A 21,070-nucleotide genomic window follows, 5' to 3' on the forward strand; every position below is an offset into this window, starting at 1 on the left:
ATTAACAGCAAAACTAATATCTGGTATGGTATAAGTCAAGTAAATCAAACCTCCAATCATTTGTCGATAAAGTGTTGCATTCACCTGAGGAGATGTCTCAAATGTAGATAGCTGCAAACTTATTCCATAGGTGTAGACATGGGTTTGGAATCCATCATTCTGAATTTCTCAAGCAATGTTTTGCCATATTTTCTTTGAGATACAAAGATATGGTGATTTCTTTGCCATATCTCCAAGCCCTGTCATATCAAAAGCCTTCTTGAGATCATTTTTGGTTGCCTCAACCATTTCTTTTGAGCTGCCTATGATAACTAAGTCATCAACATACACATTAATTATTACAATATCCCCCCCTTGATCCTTGAGGTAGAGATTAGGATCATATGGATGCCTAGTGAAACCATGTTTTAGCAAATGCTCATCAATTTTGATATACCAAGCTCTAGGAGCCTATTTGAGACCATATAGGGACTTGATTAATTTGCACACCTTTTCTTCTTTACCAGGTGCAACATATCCCTCCAATTGGGTCATATAGACCTCTTCCTTAAGGTCTCCATTAAGAAAAGCACTTTTACATCCATTTGGTATAATTTCCAACCAAATTGGGCAGCTAAAGCAAAAATCATTCTAATGGTTTTTATCTTGCAGCGGTAGCAAATGTTTCTTCATAGTCTATACCTTCTTTCTGGGCATAACCCTTGGCTACGAGTCTAGCCTTATGTTTATCTATACTACCATCTACTTTATACTTTGTTTTGAAAATCCATTTACATCCAATTGCTTTCTTACCAGGTGATATTTCAACAAGCTCCCATGTGTTGTTTTTCATCAGAGATTGATACTCTGACTCCATAGCCTCTTTCCAAGGCTTTGATTCTAGTGCTTCCTGAACATTAGATGGCTCAAATTTTCAACAACTAAAGTCATTAGTGCAAATTTCACCTCATTACGAGTCATGCTGCGAGTCCTCGGACTTGAGGTTGAAGTGTCTAAGACTCCATCCAACTTAGCATCTCGAATGGTACTAGTATACCATTTTGGTAAAGGTTTTGTGACATTAGTGGGTGTTGATTGATTATCAACGTTCCCCTTATTTTTAACATCCATGTTGACCATAGAAGCACTATCAGTAGCAGGTGATGAAGTGGGAGGAGAACTTGACTCATTCTTCTCATCAAAAATTATATCCCTACTAATGTACATTTTCTTTGTGTCAAGATCCATAAGATGATATGCCTTAGATTCACTACCATAACCAAGAAGAATACATTTCATGGATTTTTCATCAAGCTTCTCTCTTTTCTACTTAGGAATGTGCATATAGGAAGTGCATCCAAACACACGAAGATGTGAGATAGAAAGCTTCACCCCTATCCACGCTTCTTCTGGAGTGATGCCATCAAGGGCTTTGGTTGGTGCACGATTCAAAAGATATAGTGTTGTGTGAACAGCTTCAGCACAATATGCATGCTTTAGTTGAGAATCTTTCAACGTACTTCTGATCTTCTCCACAATGATGTGATTTCTCCATTTTGCAACACCATTTTGCTGAGGTGTGTATGCTGCAGTCAGTTGACGTTGAATGCCATTTTCCTTCAAATATGTGGAGAATTTAGTGCTGGTGTATTCCCCCCCTCAATCTAAGTGAAGGACACGAATACGATGATTCATATTTTTCTCCACAAGAGTACGAAACTCTTTGAAGTAGGAGAAGGCCTCATCTTTATGCTGCAAACAATATACACACATTTTCCTTGTACGATCATCAACAAAAAACTGAAAGTACATGTATCCATTGTGACTAGGTGGCATAGGGCCACACGGATCGGTATGCACCAGCTACAAAGGTTGACTTGCGCGATGCTCACTAGGATAGAAGGGTGTGTGTTATTTTCCAACAAGACAGCTAGAACAAACAGCACTCGACTTCTCAAGTGAAGGAAGCCCTTTGACCATGTTATTCTTACAAAGTTTGAGCAAATAACTAGAGCTTAAGTGACCGAATCTATGATGCCAAAGCAATGAAAGATCATTGTCCTTAGTTACCAAGGCTTGATTATTAGCAATTGTATCAAGCTTAAATATTCTACCAACCTCAGTAGCACTAGCAGCAATCTTTGCATTTTTAGACTTATCTTTGATAAGACAAACCTTTTTATCCTTAGTTGAATCAAATTCAATCCTAAGATTATGATCAAGAAACTGATTTAACAAAAAGAAGATTTTTGGTAAGTCCTGGCACGTACAGAACATTAGTAATCTTGCAACGATGTAATGTCCCCTTCTCCTTAGTTCGCAGACATTCACAAGGTTGGCCTATCATTTGACCCTCGTAGGCCAAGGAGATTGTTTAGGGGGTCAATTTGGCAGATATTTGTGGCTTCACATTTTGTGTCTACTTGATTCTATGGTGAGATAAGGAGATTACACGTATGATGTCACGTGTGCACTTTAATTATAATGTAATAATATTTTAATGTGCAATTAATTAATTAAAGTGTAATAAAATAATAGTGTAATAAGATAATATCAGGTGGTTAGAGAAGAATCTTCTAGAAGGAACCAATCGATTGGAGGAGAAAAGAATAAATAGAAGGGGTTGGTTCATTGTTCATCATTGGTTGTTTGATATCTTCTCTTGTCTAGACTTGTGGAGCCAAGGGTTTTTGCAGACTTAATAATTTGGGAACGAAAACTCCCTATGATTTGCATAACTGAGGTGGTGAGAGATCCTCCGAAGAGTTGCAGCTGAGAGTGGGGGATAATCTCAGTCCTTCACATTGTGCTTATTGAGTTCATGTGAATCTCATGATAGACATCTTTGTGGTATTTTCAGTCCATCCATATTTGTCATATTGGTGTATCGATTTTCATTGGAAAAGATAGGCGATTTCACTAGAGGACTAATTGAAGGTGGAATTGGGAGATAATTAATGGTATAGCAGGTCTGAGGCAATTTGAGTTCCATCCTTCAAACCCACGACTTTGCTCTTATCTCCTCGTTGAAGCATCATAACTTTCACTGGAGGTCAGCGTTGGCATTGGAGACATAAGGCGATCCCCTTAAGAGCAAATGTGGAGAAGAAATAAGAAGATTCAGTAGTTGAATCAGATCTGAGAATAGTTCGAACCAGTCCACCTTTGCCCACGATTTTCCCTATATTGCTTAATTTAGACATCATATCAACCATTGGATGTGGGCACTATAATTTAGGAAGGATGACAATGAAGTTTGGTGATTGAAAAGTGAACAATTGCTGCCAATTAATTATTGATCATCTGCAGATCAGCAGCAGGGGCGATTTTGGGAGATAGGTTGATTTGGCATGGTGGAGGCTCCAATCAACACAATATTGCTTGCTTCTTTAGCTCCAAGGCAAGGCGATTCAAACCAGGTTCTCTCAAGCACCATATTTCCTTGTAATGATCAATTATATGCATGTGTCAATGGCTGATATGTATCTTCAGATTTACTGAGAAAAATCATTAATAATTGCTAAGTGTTTGGTCACTAGTTTGGCTATTGTAAGGACTCATTTGACCCATTGTCTCATTAATAAAAGGAGTAATAAGGTTGCATCTTATTTGTATATTGTCCAAGGTTTCATGCCAATCGTTTGATGAAATTATAGTCAGCTGTAGGTGTATGATTTGCATCCAAAATTGGTGTAATAACATTATAAACTAGTTGCACATTCATCCTAGGGGATTATGCTATCATTAGGAAGTTGTTTATAAGCCACTCATTGATAAGAACTTGTGGTTGATACCTCCAAAACAAGTCTGCAAATCTGTGACAGCCATACAGAATAACATGCAAAGTTATAAAATCCGCATAACACGCAGGTTGACAGCCAACTGTTTGTGAATATTCCTTGTATGTTCAGTCTAATAACTGCAAGTGATATTCCAAACGAGTAATGCCAAACTTCAAAGAGATGTCACCAATACCTTTGATGTCATAGGTGGTATCATCTCCAAGAGTTACTATACCATGATGGTGTTTCAATGTGTGAAACCATTCCTTCTGTTCAGTCATGTGCTTTGTAGCACCTGAGTCCACATACCATATAGAGGTGGGCTGTGAACCATCTTCTGAAGTGTGGGCTGATAGCACGTATTCCTCGTCTAGAGAATCATCTACTTCAGCAACATTGCTTTGTTGCTTCTGTTTGTTCTTCTGCTCCCATTGCGGTTTGCCGCTTTGAAAGGGCTTCTTTGGATGTGGTTTGTTGGATAAGCCTTTGTTGAAGGAGTTGTACCAACAATTCTTCACATCATGTCCAACTCTACCACAAATTGGACACTGCTTCTAAGGCTTGCATGAATTTCCCGATTTGAGAGGTTTACTAAACTGTTGCATCGGCTTCTTGCCTTTATGACATGTAGTCATGGCATGATCGTCCTGATCATGTTTCTAGCTAATAGATTCTTCTTTCTAGAGAATATTAACTAGCTTCTCGAATGTGGGAGTCGTCTCAGTGACATTCAACATTGTCACAAAGACCTTGTCTCTCGATGGTAGTGCCCGTAGAAAAATAGGCACCAAAAATGCATTCTTTGTCTTTTCTCCCAATACTTGTAAGGAAGCTCTCAATTCTGCAATCCTTTTGAGAAAGGATTCTAATTGTTGTCCACTTTTCATCTTCAAGCTATGAAACTAACTCAACAAATTCAAGATCTAAATCTGATTCTTTGCCTCATACACCGTCTTTAGCTTGTCCCATGCATCTTTGGTTGTGGACGAGTTGTGGATAAAGGGTTGGACATCTGTTGTGACATATTCACACATCGCCCCATTGCAAATGGGGACCCCTGCTTTTTGCTTTCTAGGGTTTGTTTTCTAGGTCTTTTAGGGTTTTGTTTGTTAGCCTTTGCAGGATGAGTGCTATCGAGGGGATCGTTGGATTGCAGGCTTTGCTTGAGCCAGGGTGAGTCCATAGGGCCCCAGAATTAGGGTTTCTTTGAGAGTCTTCCTTAGGGCTTGGTTTTGCTCTCGTTGCTAATTGTGTCCTGCTTTGTGAGTGGGTATCATTCTTGAAGGTCCGAGCTAGGTCGAGTTGGTGAGTGATGAAGTCTGAAATGTCATCCTGATCTTCAAATGCCCTGAAGTTTGGCTAAGTCTGGAATGTCCTGATCCTAAAATTTGGCTAAGTCTGGAATGTCCTGATCCTGAAATTTGACTAAGTCTGGAAAACTGAAGAATCCTCCAAAAACTAGATTTTGAAATATAACTCCTAGAGGTCCGAAACCACTCTCAAACATCCTGAAAGTATATATGGAATATAACTTAAAGTACAAGAATCTTTCTTATACTTAAATGTTATATTCCATAAAATGATCCTGACGGAGAGTTCAAAAAGTCAAATTTCACTCCAGACCCTTCCAAAGGGTCCAAAGCGAATTTCACTCCTGACCCTTCCAAAGGGTCCAGAGAGAAATTCTCCATATGACATTCTACTTTGACCAAAACCTAGAGCTAATGCATTCCTAGGCTTGAATGAAGGCAAAAACACTTGTTTGAATGAAGAAATGTGAAAATGAAGTCAAGATCTTGGCCAAGATTAGGAATTTCACTCCTAACCCTTCCAAAGGGTCCAGAGCGAAAATCTTTGTGCACCTCAATTTATCACTTGTCAAGACCAATTTCATAGTTCCTTGGGCATGTTTGGGGGTGTCTTGACATGTTCTAACTTTAGGAGGTGAGTGAAGGTGGATGAAGTGAAGATTTTAGCCACGAATGAGAATTTCGCTCCTGACCCTTCCAAAGGGTCCAGAGCGAAATTATTGAAACACTCATTTTTTCCTTTAGCAAGAGTCAGGACCAAGGTGGAGATGCATGAAGAAAGATCTATGTTTGCCCCCCAAGGAAGATTAGAGTTTGAAAAATCAAGAATCAAGGTCAAAAACATGATTTTCGCTCCTGACCCTTCCAAAGGGTCCAGAGCGAAAATCCTTATAACTCTTGTTTTCTTCCTTATTTTGGCTAGGCGTTGGCATGATGAAGGAGGAATTAGTATGTTCTTGCCTTGAGAGGGAGTGGGATGATTTGGAAGATCAAGATTTTAGCCCAAAAGAGAATTTTGCTCCTGACCCTTCCAAAGGGTCCAGAGCGAAAATCTACCTAAGATGCATTTCCTTCCTTGTTTGACCCAATTTTGATGTCCAAGGCATGTTGAAAGAGAAAATGGGCATATTGAAATCTTTAAGGACGTTTGAAGGAGTTAAGGAATGAGTGTTTTAGCCAAGGAAGGAAATTTCGCTCCTGACCCTTCCAAAGGGTCCAGAGCGAAATTCCTTACAAGCCTATATTTTTAACCTTGCTTGAGCTTAAAACCTTGTTCCTAGGGCAAAGAAAGATGAGATTTTACCTTGCAATAAAGATTGGGTTTGAAAGAATGATGATTTTGGTCTAAAAAGGGAAATTCGCTCCTGACCCTTCCAGAGGGTCCAGGGCAAAAATGTGCAAAACCTATCTTTTCCCTTAGTTTCATGCCAAATCTAGTGTGGATCATGATTAAAGAAGGCCTTAGGAATGACTCCAAATTGCCAATTATTATCAAGATTGAGGGAATTGAGCCAAAAAGTGATTTTCGCTCCTGACCCTTCCAAAGGGTCCAGAGCAAAAATCCTAGGATCACCTACTTTCTTTGCAAGACAAGTTAAAATTTTGATTTTTATGGCCTAGATTGAAGTGAGGCAATGTGTCCTTAGCCTTGGAGGTGAATTGAAGTTGAAAGGATGGAGGAACATGCTCAAAACTTGAAAATCGCTCCTGACCCTTCCAAAGGGTCCAGAGCGAAATTCTTGGAAACTCATATTTTCTTCTTGGAGATGGTCAAATGCTTGAGTTTTATGGCATGGTTAGGTGGACTTTGATGTGTTCTTGCCTTTGAATATTGGATTGAGGTAATGGAGTAGCCAAAACAAGCTCAAAATAGGAAATTCACTCCTGACCCTTCAAAAGGGTCCAGAACGAAAATCTTTATAACTCTTGTTTTCCTCCTTATTTTGGCTAGGCGTTGGCTTGATGGGAGATGAATGGGTATGTTTTTGCCTTGAGAGGGAGTTTGATTGATTTTGAAAAACAAGATTTTGGCCTAAAGGAGAATTTCGCTCCTGACCCTTCCAAAGGGTCCAGAGCGAAATTCATCATAAACTTCATTTGCTACCTTGTTTGACCTTGAAACCTTCTTCCTCAGGTGGAAAATGATCTAAGTTTGCTTCTTGAAGTGGTTTGAAGTTTGAAGAGTGAGTAATCTAGCCTAGAATGAGATTTTCGCTCCTGACCCTTCCAAAGGGTCCAGAGCAAAATTCTAAAATCCATCTATTCCTCTCATATTTATGCCAAGCCAGGCCTAGACAAAGATGGTAGAGGTCCTTGAGATTGCCCTTGAATGGATTTTTGTCTTCAAAAATGATGATTTTAGGCTAGGGGAAGAAATTTGCTCCTGACCCTTCCAAAGGGTCCAAAGTGAAAACCCTAAGATCACCTACTTTCTTTGCAAGACAAGTTAAAATTTGATTTCTATAGCCTAGACAAGAGTGAGGCAATGTGTCCTTAGTCTTGGAGGTGAATTGAAGTTGAAAAGATGGAGGAACATGCTCAAAACTTGAAAATCACGCATGACCCTTCCAAAGGGTCCAGAGCGAAAAACACTAAAACCGTCCTTTTCTCCAAATTTTGTGCTAAGTCAGGCCTGGACTAGGGTGAGAAAAGCTATTTGGAATGCCTTGGAAAGATGTTTGACCTTCAAAAAATGTGAATTTTGAGCTAAAGTTGGAATTTCGCTCCTGACCCTTCCAGAGGGTCCAGGGCGAAATTCTTATAGGGCCTGTCCCTGGAAAGACTCTTGAACAAACTTAATTTTGATGTCTTTTTGTTGATGAGTTAAGGTATAAAATGCTATGTTGAAATGAATTTATTATGTGTCCTTAATCATCTTTTTGTTTGTCTTGCAGTTAAAAGGCGACCTTCTCCGGTCCAGCATCAACAAGGACGACCTTCTCCAGTCCGGCATCAACAAGGACGTCCTTCTCTAGTCCGGCATCAACAAGGACGTCCTTCTCCGGTCCAGCATCGACAGGGATAACCTCTTCCAACCTAGCATTTTAAGGGAAGGTACACCATCCATCCTGCACATCAAAGACAAAAGAGGATTAAAGAAAGGGTTCGTTGAAGAAGCAGACGGTGTCAGAAAAGTTAATTAAAGTCATCTTCTCAACATCATCAAATTGAATATCTACCAAGTTGCAAGTGTCAGACAAGGTGGCGTCCCAGTCATCATCCCTCCAGTCAGGTTGGTCCACTTCAGCATGTCTAGATTCAATGTACCTGACTCATCAAGAGATGGCACTAACTTCGATGTACCTACCCCGGCTATCCATTGGTCGAATATTCCAGAGAAGAGATGTGTCCAAATAATGCAATTATTTCATTGGTCAGAATTAAGTTTGTTGTAACAAACCCTAATTAGGGTTTTCATTGTAAAATTTCGGCCATTGATCTAAGCCATTGAATTGTATTGTGGACACTATATAAGCCCTGGCTCTTCATTTGTAAAGGCTAATAGTTAGTCAATAATAACTAATAGTTAATAGTTAGTAATAGAGGCCAGAATAGTAGAATAGCAATTAGAGTAGATTAAGAAGAGAAGGCAAGACATTGTTGCCTTAATTGTAAAGACTTCTTTTCATTGAAGATATGGTGGAATATGTTGTTTCTTTGCAATGTGCATGGTCTCTTGTTGAATCTTCATTTTTGATGATAGATGATTAAATTGAGTGAAGAAAATTGTTGAATGCACCTGTGTGGAATCTGTCTAGTCCAAACCACTAGCCTCTTGCTGATGGTAAGTGCGCCTTGCGTGGTCAACTGGAATAAAATGAGCTTAATCTTAAGTCGTTACACGTCTATTGTTCATGCATTATCTTGAATGGTGATCAGTGTCCGATGGTGTACAATTTGAACATATTGGAAGCACCCCTTAGAAGATCGCATTGAGCTGGTGTCGAATTGTTCAAGCCTGATGGTGAGACCCAGCCCAATAGGACTCCACCTAGTCATTCATCCATCTTCTCGCATTCTAGGTAGTAGAGTAGACTTCCTGAACCCTGCATCTTTTGTCATTTGTTTGTCTTCTAGTTAGTTAATAGGACTTGTGATTCCAGCAAATCAGACGTTTAGGTCATTGAGTGTAAGTCCCCTTGTGATTCCAGCAAAATCACATCATACCGCGAAGAGTTTATCCACGAGTAGAGAACCTACATACAAGAACCTTGGAGTTGCCTCGACTGATCCTTCGACAAGATCTTCAGCAATCAGGAAACTTTATTCAAGAGAGGATAAGGTACCTTTAGGTATTTTATTCTATGTTTGGTAGTGTACAAAATACACATCAACAACATCATCAAACAAACTGAACAAGATGATCAATTTAGCCTTTCTGTCGGCTTGATCAAATTTCTTTTGCTCATCAGCAACTATCTTGTGTCCTATTGTGGTTCCACTAACCACATCCCAGACTTCCTCAAACTCGAGTTGAGTTTTGAGTATGGTTTTCCATGCGGAATAATTGTTTCCGCGTAGCAATAGTGAATCTGGAAGAAGGAACATTGGAGAACTTCCTGCCACTGTATCAGCTTTATGTAGATGCTATACTCGTCACTCAAAGCAATGATCCATGATAGAGGAGAGAAACAAAATTAATGTCTTACTGAGTTGAAAAAGGAACATCCCGGAACATAACAATAGCTCATACTGAAGCTCTGAGCCTAGTTTTTAGAGCATTTCAATTTGAAAAAATGAAAAAAAAAAAAACATTATCTAATAAAACATGGTAGAGCAGATCTGAAACAATGCACCTCTTTGATAATAAGCGCATCAAACTAACTGTCAATAGCCTACCAAATATGCAGGATGGTTACAAGAGACGGAGGAAGTTTTGCATGATGATGCTTCAGAGCTATCGGGTTGAGCCATGGCTTCTACTCTCTGCCTGCTGAATTAACCGGATTGTGCAAGCCTGTGCACAGTTTGAAGAAGAGAACATGAGCCAAATTCTTCTACCGCGGGTCCACTTTGATCCAAGGAAGCCGATAACATTAAGTGGAAAGCACAGGCTTTCAACAATGAAGATGATAAACGTCAATGCATATTATATCCTCCAAGAAGAGACGATGGATCCGACGTTGCATAGAATACTTTTGAATCATGCACAGTCGTCGTGATATGCTCCAAAACAAGGCAAGTCTGATGAAATCTGCGCCATGAGCCATGCAAGTTGGGTGCAGGATATTACACAAGACTACCTTGTGTCTTAGAGAAAGAGGAGATCAACACGATCTTACAGCTCCTAGTACCCTATCCATCCCAACTGCAGCCTGAAATTCGTAACACCTAGCCACAGTGGATGTGGGCTGGAAACAGCAAAAATAATCTAGCAAACACAAATCAGAACACCACCATTGCAGATCGTGCCACCAGCCAAAATTCTAGTGAGACTCGATCAATCCACCACAAAAGTCTCCATGCTCACGGCACAAAGGAAACCGCAGCCTTAGTGGCTGGGTGCAAAAATGATGGAAGCTTTGACTGGTTCATAAATTCTATCTGCCGATCGTCACATTCCTCCCTATCTCGATCTCCTTCAAATGTCGATACCGGAGTAAGCGCTCCTCCAAGCTCTCACAACAAATGACCCAGTTTGCTGTTGCTATCTACGGACAGTGAGAATAGCATCACCCCTTCAAGCACACAGAAAACGTCTCAAAAGATATTAAATCATAATATTCTCCATTAACACGGCCCACGATTAGGGCTCTGATACCATCATAGAATCCGATAATTAACTTTCTTAATTCCCTGTTCAAATGCCCATGAAGGCTACAAATATATAGGAAAGCATATAACAACCGTGTGCATTAAAATAGCATTCATGAGAATAAGAAATTCTAAGTTGTTCTAACAATACTTAAACTAATACATTCACGTCTATGCTCAGTCACTAACAAATATAACAAACTATTCTACGAGAATGATGGAATACCCAACACAGCCAATGTCATTCTTTGTTTAAGTATGTTTTTCTAATTGGAAGCTCTTAAGGTTTTTTAGAGGAAATGCATACTTCATGTAAGGATTCTGAGGATATCTTCTTTCTTTAGTCTTATCAAGAAGGGAATTAGTGGAATTAGTGTTGTCAATTTCTTAGCCAATGCAGTGATTAATAATTACCCTTTTTGGTACTTGTCAACGATCAAGTGTGTTCTTGGGAGGACCTTGAACCTATTTTATTAAAAGAAAAGCTTTCGAGATTGTTTTGAGTTGGTGGGACTTATAAATCTACCTTGTGCCAAATTGCACAAGGCTCTTTATATTTAAGGCAATTATGATAATTGGTGTTACAGACATGCTTTTTCCATTCTTTCTCTTAGGTGGTGGTGCGTATGAGCATTGATTAGGGAGATGCCTAACGCATGTGACCTTTTCTTTTTTGATGGGTTCCTCCATTTGTTGTTTTTCCAGTTATTTGTTTATTCAATTGTTAGCAGTTCACATCATGTTTGTTTTGTGTGCGTCTGGTGTGCACCTAGTGTCTTTTCCTCATGTTTAGTATTGTAGCAGGTGGCAATATAGCTCACAAGCACTGAGCAATGGGTTGTAGGGATCCTCTCCATCATGGTAAGGTTTTTGACCATAGACGCCGCAAGATTTTTCATCCTCAATGCAATGTGTCATTGAACTTGGTATGGAGTGTTTTGCACAACAATGGCATTGAAGATAATGGTACAATCCATTCACAGGCTTTCATTGTTGCAGATTTTTATTATAAATCAGAAAAATTTGTCCCTTTAGAGGAAGTGAGGAAGTAAGGAAGATTTTAGTTCAAATGGAAGTGTATAGAGTTTTATGACTTCAACTTTGAGCACTTATGTGCTAATAATTCCTGAAATTGGTGCTTTGAACAAGCTGCATGCATTGCCTTCTGTTAGGACCTACATCTGGTTATTAAATATTTGTCTGTTCCTATAACCAGGGGGGTGTCCAGTGCTTGCACTCTGCCTTCTTTGGCTAGCGTCATGGCAGTTCAACTCATAAAACACACTGAAGTTATTCATGGTATTAATTTTGAAGTTCTCAGCAATTCTAGTAGTGATTGGGAGGTGGTACTCAAACAGGTTATGGTGGCCCAATACAGTTGGGCTGGAAGGTTGAAAAATGGCTTGTGCTGCTAGTGAAGTAGGTGGTTGGTGTGCATCCCAAGTTTCATCCATTCTTTGTGGTTATCTGCTCAAAGGTTTTTGGTCTCCGTAGTTGTTAGACTCAAGGTTGGGTTTTCTTTTGATCATTTTAGTTGTTGCCTCCCCTGCATGGGTTTGGAATCTGGATCTAGCTTTTCCTTATCTTATGCATTGTTAACGTTGTTGGAAGATTTGTTTATTGTTTTCTTGGGCAGAGCCCTTACAGAACCCCCTCTAGTATTATCCAAAAAAACAACTGGGTTATTGAATTCAATATTGTTGCAACTGTTGTTCTTTTTCTGTGTGCAAATATTGCTGTTCTTTTCTACATTGTCTACTTTAGTTTCACTTTTTCTATACAACATAAAAATTTAGCAATTAAATGTCTTGTCCCCATAATGCATAATTTTCATAAGATTTTTGTCTACATCAATTTCATTTTTTCCATAAAACACATAAGATTTTAGCCACTAAATGTCTTGTCACCAGAATACATAATTTTCATAAGATTTTTGAATGTTTTATTGGAATTTTAGCCATAAAACATAAATTTCTATATAATAAAGGCTGTATTAATACATGATTCACAACAGCCAAACATGCTGAAGAAAAAAAAATTTACAAAAATGTTGCAAGAAAAAAACCTTGCACAGTTGAATTCAATATTTGACAGCTTTGTTTTGCAACTGACATAAACCTAATCACAACTCTGGTAACAAATTGAAGCTATATAAAACTCAAGAGAAGTGTGCAGCCATAACTTTCAATGCTTCAAATTAAAATAAGGTTTTCTTGCAATACGCAGTTCATTATATTACTGTGCCGGTAATTATCTTATCCCTGCTAAAAGTGGAATCAAGGTAACCACCTGGAACACACCAATCCAGGGGATAACATGCAGCTGCCTTCCAACAAAAGAATTCCCTAATGGGTTCAAATGTAAACTGTTCACATCTGTGTATGTTTGTTGCATAATACATTGGGATTTGAACAGCACATACCACTTCAGCTAAATGCCTCACAACCTGTGCATCAGCATCAAGAAGCACTTGCACAAGCTGGTTTCTAAAATCAAGGCGCTCATTTAATTGTGCTGAGCCACCATCACTCCAATGATTACGGACATAGTTTTTAAGATATATGGCCGCAGCAGTCCGTTGTCCTGGATCCTGACCCACTGTAGAAGTAATCAAGCATCAAATATTGATTTCATGATGATCAAATAAACCTAAACTAGAATATCTTCAAAACCAAACATCAAATTATAATCTTGTAAACAACATCATATAAATCAAAGAGTGCCTCAATATAAAAGTTCGTAAGTGGTCACATAGTACATTAAATAAAAAGAACAGGGCACATCTCATGTTTTAATTAATAAGATATTAGCCAGAAATTTAGGTAATTAATAAATTATCGATAAAAATAGTAATTGCACAAATAAGGTATTTCCACTCCCAAAATTAAAAATATTCAAAATGTTTCTGAATGTTAAGATATGCCCTTCCAATACAATGTAATTTATCTCTATATTTATTTACAATGCAGAAGACCCAAATAAAAATTACAATCTAGTACCAATATAAATCACAATCCTACAACAGTTTTATTGGTGTTATTAAGCAGCAAAGCTCTATAAATAGTATGCATTTTAACCATCAGATGTATCATAAAAACAAGAACAGAAACCCTATGCAGTAACTTCCAAGTGAATCATTACACTAGCATAGGAGTCCTTATCATAGATTTCGACATTGAAAGAACTGACTCCCATAATGAATCGCATCAATATTACAAAAATTCAAACATATATTATGCAAAACATAAAATGAGTGACTAACAACTAGCATCGGACATAAGAAAAACATATCTTCCTTATAATTGTCATAGATAAATCTAGATAAATCTACTATCCTCTGTAGCCCTGCATGGGCCAAAATGGTTGGTTTCAAGCAGGTCATCTAGACTCCTTGTACTGCCCAGTTGATCTTGCTGCGTTATACATGCAAGTCCCTAGATCACCTTCCCCCCAATGAATACTCCTTCCACTCAAGGCATCATTTCGACCAGGCAGTCCCACTTATGCAAGTCATCCACACAGTCTGGTCATCTCTCACCTTGCAAATTGTCCATGTCATCCTCTGTAGTCATCCAACCCATCCTTTTGGTTGTCCTTTTCCTTCTAGTCATGCAGACCATCTTTCTCATCTGCGTCTCCAGATCATCCTTCTCCACAAGGTCAAGGTTGACCATTGCGCCTCTCCACCAAGTCATTGTACAGGTAGTAGCTCTCTCCAAGCTATTCACAAGTAGTTCTCTACAAGCTATTAAAGCCCAATATTTCCCCAAACTACCTTGACAAATGTTGTCTTAATGCGCTCTTTAAGCCATCTTAATGAGATCATCTTAGCATTTTCCTAAATCATTTTCATGAGATCATATTAACACTTTAATCCATTGTGTCGATTTAAAAGCTTCAAGTTGATATCATGTTCTGTTGGCAACAATTCGTTGCTTGACCTCTGTGACAAGCTACAATGCTTTTCTCCTCAGGCCTGTCTAGGACAGTTTCCAAGCCTTTCAATTTACATAAGAATCGAGGTTTTGGTCACTCAGCCACTTTATTTACATCACAGAGTTTTAGATTTGAATTGTCTTTCCTTCATTGTTGGAGTCTTTGCTAATAAGATATTATTACTGTTTATACTGAGTACCTTGGTATTTGTTTTTAGAGGCATCATAGTAAATGCAATTCTGTTGCAATCCATGTTGTACAAACTAGTGAGGAGCAGATTCTTTTAAAAGAACTAAAGCTACTTATGATACAAATGACAGTAGATTAGCCAATTAAGAAAAAAAATTCAAATACCCTAGTCTGTGTATAGATGATATACATCCAAAAGCAATTACCTTAACACGAAACCACAATCAAGATGATATGCATCATTCAAAACAGCATAGATGCACAGCTAGTTCAGATAAAAAAATGCAAACATATAATAATGTCATCAGAAGCAAAAGCAGTGACAGAAATGCTCAAAAATATAGCTAAAAGAATGTAAAGCAAATTCACATTACAAAGGACCACATTTCTTAATCGGGGCTGAAAATTAAAATGCAGGAGTAAATCTATTGTTCCGAGAGATGGCCATCACAATTCAACTCTGGTAAGAGGATTATGCACAATTGAAAGAAACGAAAAGACAAAAAAATTCAAAACTAAGAAGGCACTACAGAAGGCATTTGGCAAACAACAGCAACAATGAGCAGGATTAACACAGAATGCTTGAGTTGTTCTCACATTGCCTTCTTTACCTACCACTATAAAAAAAATCAATGCAAGCCATACACCATAGAGATCACATTGCAGAGTAGCTTATCATATAGGCCAAAGAATCAGACTGCAACCCTTCCAATGGCAATCTTACAACAATTAAACACTCAATGTGCCAATGATAGCACAAATAAACTGCTGCAAAGTTGCAAACAACTCACATGCCTACAAAGTAACTGTAAACAAACTAATATTGACATCATTTAACTAATCTAAAAACCCCTAGATTATTAAACCTGATATAATCCCAAGTTTGTCTCTAAACTTGACAAACTTATCTTTAACAAGTGGATTAGTCATTATGTCAGTAGTTTGATCTGCCGTAGGACAATAATAAAGATCGCTGTCTTCATTATCAACCAACTGGTAGTTCAGGCATGATAGGTTGCAGAAAATTGTTGTTGATGCCGTTTGGTCAAGTTGATGATTAACCAATATCCTTTTCAACTACATTAACTAACAACCTGCACTAACGGCTGCCTTGTATTTTTCTTAAGTGGAAGGCAAGGCAACTGTATGTTATAACCTACTCTGCCAGGAAATCACCCCTGAACCAAGAGTGAATGCATAACCTGTTGTAGAGTGCATTGAATATAAGGTGTAGCGCAAACAGCCAAGTCAAGACCCTTTGACATATCATAGGACACATTGTGCAGCTTGTTGATGCTCCCCTTGCAGTTTAGACATGAAGCAAGAGAAAGCTTACTACAAAATGCAAATCCAGTAGGGCGATAGTGAGATAAATCAAATTACAAACCAATTGTGATACAGTGATTCATTGGCTCATAGGGCATCAGTGATAACTGGGAATGTTATCCCAACTTCCAGAGATGTAAATATTGGATTACAATCAAACATTCTCATTTATTCTTGACGAGCTTTGGCATACCTGGTTTGAGATACAAAATTATATGATCATATGAGATACAGCCTGAGTTGGCCTAGTGGTGGAGAGCTTGTGCTCTTAAAAGAGAGGTCAAAAGTTCAAATCCGACAACGGGGTAAGGTATGTACGCCTCATTTGCAGCGCAGTCAGGTGCCTCCTGCAAGGAGTACGAGGTAGTCCCATATTGCTCTAACCCATCTGTAGACCCATATATAGATTGCTGGCATCGTGGACTTTAAAAGACCCTTTCCTTTTCCTTTCCTATTGCCAAAACTCCACACATTAACAATATTGAAGCAAGTCTAGATTTGTGTGTATCCTTTAGCGATAAAATGAGCTTTGTACTTGTTTAAATAACAATTTGATATACACTTGACTTTATAAATCCATTTACAACCAATGAATTTCCTCCCTCAAGGTAATGTTGAGTTGTTGACAACACACAAGTCCTGTTTTTGATCAAACCATCATATTCTACCTTCATAACAGCTTCCCATTCAAGCCTTTTCCTTTGGCAAATGTGTTGAGCACAGTTCGAAAGTTCACAAAAAACTCAACTTATGAGTACTTTCAAGTCAAACCCCATCAGTAAGCAACATAGTGATAGTCAGCACCAAAAAAGCATCAAAACCAATCTTCTTCCACTTCACTCCTTCAACAAGTTGACAACATTTAGTTGATTTACACGTGATTTCAATGGATTTTGCATGATCTTGAAATGATTTGAAGAGTCTTTTCACAGCATTTTGTAATATCCACACCAAAAACTTTCAAAAACTTCCCACTTTTTCGTATTTAGCTCGCAGGCATTTTGTTAAACAGTTGGTGGATCATTAAAAACCATTCAATATTTCTTAGTTTTATGCTTCTTTCAAAACATGGGAATATTCACAAACGGTTGACATGCAAATCAAGACACATGAGCATTTTAACAAACAATTGGCAAAGATTTCAACAATTGGTTTCAAACTCAAAGAATATAACTTCTTGTCAATCAGCTGTAAGTGAACATTTTTTCAAACACTTAACATGCAAACTAAAATTACAATGGAGTGAATACTTGAAATCAAAGTTACAGGACTCTACAAGTCTGGCCCGGACTCTGCGAGTCCAGAGGACCCTGCACTCAGACTCAGCCGAGTCTGGCCAGGTCTGCTCAGACTCGCCGAGTCCCAAGCCTGGGACTCTGTCACGCCCAGCCATACCAAAAAAGCAAACAAAAAAAAAAAAAACTTTGTTTTAACTTGGACAAAAGGTTAATATGTTTTCCCTCCTACCCTAAAATGTCATTTTTATTGTTTCTAAACATGAGGAGAGAAAAAGAGGCATTTGAGCAAAAATATAGAGGCATTGAAGAACGGACCAGCATATAGATTGAAGAGGAGATTGCGATTGTTGATTGTTTGTGCAAGTTAGTAGCTTGCATTCAAGCATTTAAAGGAGTTGAAGAAGGATTTGGAAGAGGTCTCTACAAATTTGAAGGTACATTTCTTCAATTTTGGAGCAAATTTAAAGAGGTAAGTTACATTTTTTTTTTGTTTTTTAATTTTTTTACTTTCATATTTCCATTTTATTGTGCATTTGTTTTCTTTTTGTTTCATTTTATATTAATGGAAAAAATATGAAACCCTACTTTTGTTTTGTTTTTTTCTATTATTTCATTTTAAGTTTTAACTTAATTAGAATAAGAGACATTATGCTGATTTTTTTCATTTATAATCTGGGTTACCGGGTTCAGCACTCACACACCCAAATACTGGTCCGGATTTGAGTTGGGTCCTGGTTCGAGTTCGATTCGCGTCTGGTTCGGTTCAAAACAGCAGTCAGTAAAGTCAAAACAGTTGCAATTGCCGTAAGTGGACAAATGAGCTATTCTTCTCGGCTGGGTAGCCCCAATCCGTCGCAGCATCTATCTGTCCCTTAGTCGCACGCAGCATCTATCTGTCTGGGTCAGGTCGTTCTTCTGCATCTGTGCTTTCGGGGGCTTACCCTTGGCTTTTGATCCCCAAAACCGCAATAGAGAAGGATTTCCGGCTTAGAGGCTTTCAGCAGTTCTTATTGAAAGGAAGGAGTCGGAAAGTAATCGATGAAAACACTTGTAATTATTATCTAATATAATATAATATATATAATTAATATATAATATAATATATATAATAATATATAATATTATATATTATATTATATATTACTATATAATATAATATAATATATATAATAATATATATTATATTATATATTATTATATTATTTTATATATATATAATTTCTAAATTTTATATTGTTTTTGTACTAACGAACCCAAACCCCTTTTCAAAATTTTGCTGTACCGGCATACTGGTTCTTCGAATCCGAACCGGTGCCCAAACCCAAACCGGCAACCTAGTTTATAAAATATTGCAGCATAATGTCTCAGCCTACCGGTAGTGGAAGTGGTGCCCCAAAGGCAGCCCAATTAAAAAGGATAAGGCTTGGACACATGGCATCTCTGGATCAAAAGAGGAGAAGTATCATGTATTCATTGCAAAACAGAATATAATGGGGGAGGTATTAACAGTTGAAATATCACATTGCACAAATAGAATGTCATGATGCCAAACCATGCAAAAGAGCACCCCCTGAGGCTAGAAGAAATGGCAAACATTGGTGGAAGAAAAAGAGAGAACCGGCTGGCTACTACAAAAGAGAGAACCGCTCATATGGTGATTTCCTCTCTGCTCCGTTTCTCCACAGGAAATGATAAAGATATCCATAATAGATAGGTCTATTCTATTTGAATCCGGCAGCTGCCCAGCCAGGGTTTCGGAGGGGCATGTGACATTCATTCAAGTCAGCCGGGCCAAATTAAGCTCAGATGTTGTTGTGGTTAAGGTGGGCCTTGATGATCTATGTTGATATACATGTTCTATATAAATTTGTACAAATAACCAATAAACAGTGTCCAAGGGATAAACGTAAGCAGTGGAGATTATGGAATTTCACCCCCTAAGAAAATGATAACTTTGTAGAGGTTCTCAGACTTGCTGAAATAGCTAAGTGGGAACACAGCAGTAGCGATGAAGCCTTCGGCAATATGTATGCACCACGTTATAATATTACAGGTCTTGGCCCACACACCCGTGTTCTCTTAGAGTTCTGCCGTCAGGTTTACTGGTAAATCAGGTTGTGCTCCTAGACTGAATTCAATACGCGGCAATGTCTACGTCTTCATTCAAACTGCCAAAAGATGTGCAATTCACCTCAACAGTTGGGTTGAAGGTAGAGTATATGTACTTCAGTGTTCAAGACCAGATGCCTATAATGGATGATAAGTGAAGGATCGAAAAAGAGTGCTTTTTAGAGAGGCAATGTACAAATGAATTTCAGCAAGGCTACTGTGCTATGAGCGGGTACCTATGAGATCAAGTTCATCAACAACTTGCCACTGGCATCTACTGTACCCGGCAGGGGAGCTTGAATCTGGGTCCGAGTGCCAACACAAGCAATTGCTACTAGACCATACCTCCTGGCATAATTAAAATAATAATTGAGTAGCAGATCAATCGCTAATAAACATCAAATACAGTATGACAAGGTGAGTCAAATGCATATGTGATCAACGAAAGAAATAAAAAAGACAATGTTAATTCCCATCTCTCTTGCAAGCATGTCTTGTGCAGATTTATTCTCAAGTATTTCAGTACCCAATCAAACTTTGAGTTCCAGTTAATTAAGTCCAGGCGAATAGAAAGCAGGGGATTCAAAATTAGTAATGAAAGTCAGCTAAAAGGTTGTAAAAACGATGATAAGAGTAGCATTTATTTAGAATAATTCTCTTTTTGTAACCAGTTTCCAGCCTTAGTAACATATATCCATGAGTAACGCCAAGTAATGAATACCTGCAGAAAGTGAAAGCAGAGACATGGCAAAGCCGGGCGATGCTTCGGCGGCTTGTAAATTGATAGTGGCAGAACGAAGCGCCGACGGATCCGACGCGATGCTCTCGCTCAGCCATCGCCCCACTTCTACCTCCATTTGCAACGTTGAAGCACTGCTACCGTGGCGTTAGGGTATTCCAGATGCTCCGATATATTTCCTAATATCTAAATCTATCACAACGTGACATTCTATTGTTTCCCGCTCATTTGCTAATAGTCCGGCGCCAAAAGTTCCATTAATCTGATGAAACAGGACTGAATGAAGACATGAGATATTAATTTGTTAGTGTAAATAGAACAAATGTCACTGGTTTATTTTTCCATCAACAATGGCAACAAGAATATGTTTATTTTATAATAGAAGGGTGGGGGATATACTATAATGGTATATGTATGAAGTGTTAAAAGACAATCTAAGATTTTTAAATAAAGATAATATTTTTGGTATTGATTTTTTTTTTTTACATGAATATTATTAAAATATTTTATTTATTTATTTCACAAAATGACATTATACCCAACTTAACCCTATTCCTTTAATACTCTTTTTTTTATGCTAAAGGTGTTAAAAGATAAAGAGAGGGATTGTTTTATGGCCAAGGCAAATCATCAACCACTTCTATAAGAGGATTTATTTACAAAAGCCATAGGTATATGAAGAATAAAAATGCATATTTAGTTTTCTTA

The 21,070-nt window shown here is 38.1% G+C and overlaps 1 protein-coding gene across 3 annotated transcripts in view; it reads right to left on the reverse strand.

Moving 5' to 3' along the window:
- Positions 1 to 20,705, reverse strand: part of LOC131078011 (uncharacterized) — a 265,096-nt gene extending 244,391 nt beyond the window's left edge. For all 3 annotated transcript variants that reach the window (XM_058015649.2, XM_058015645.2, XM_058015641.2), the window contains exons 1-2: positions 20,345 to 20,705; positions 13,248 to 13,423 (exon numbers count right to left, since the gene is read on the reverse strand). In XM_058015649.2, coding sequence (XP_057871632.2) covers positions 13,248 to 13,423; positions 20,345 to 20,480 — 312 coding nt within the window. In that variant the 5' untranslated portion in view covers positions 20,481 to 20,705. The remainder of the gene's footprint in view (positions 1 to 13,247; positions 13,424 to 20,344) is intronic.
- Between the last annotated feature and the right edge of the window lie 365 nt (positions 20,706 to 21,070).

This window comes from Cryptomeria japonica, chromosome 6 (assembly GCF_030272615.1).
Source record: "Cryptomeria japonica chromosome 6, Sugi_1.0, whole genome shotgun sequence".
Taxonomy (NCBI): Eukaryota; Viridiplantae; Streptophyta; class Pinopsida; order Cupressales; family Cupressaceae; genus Cryptomeria; species Cryptomeria japonica.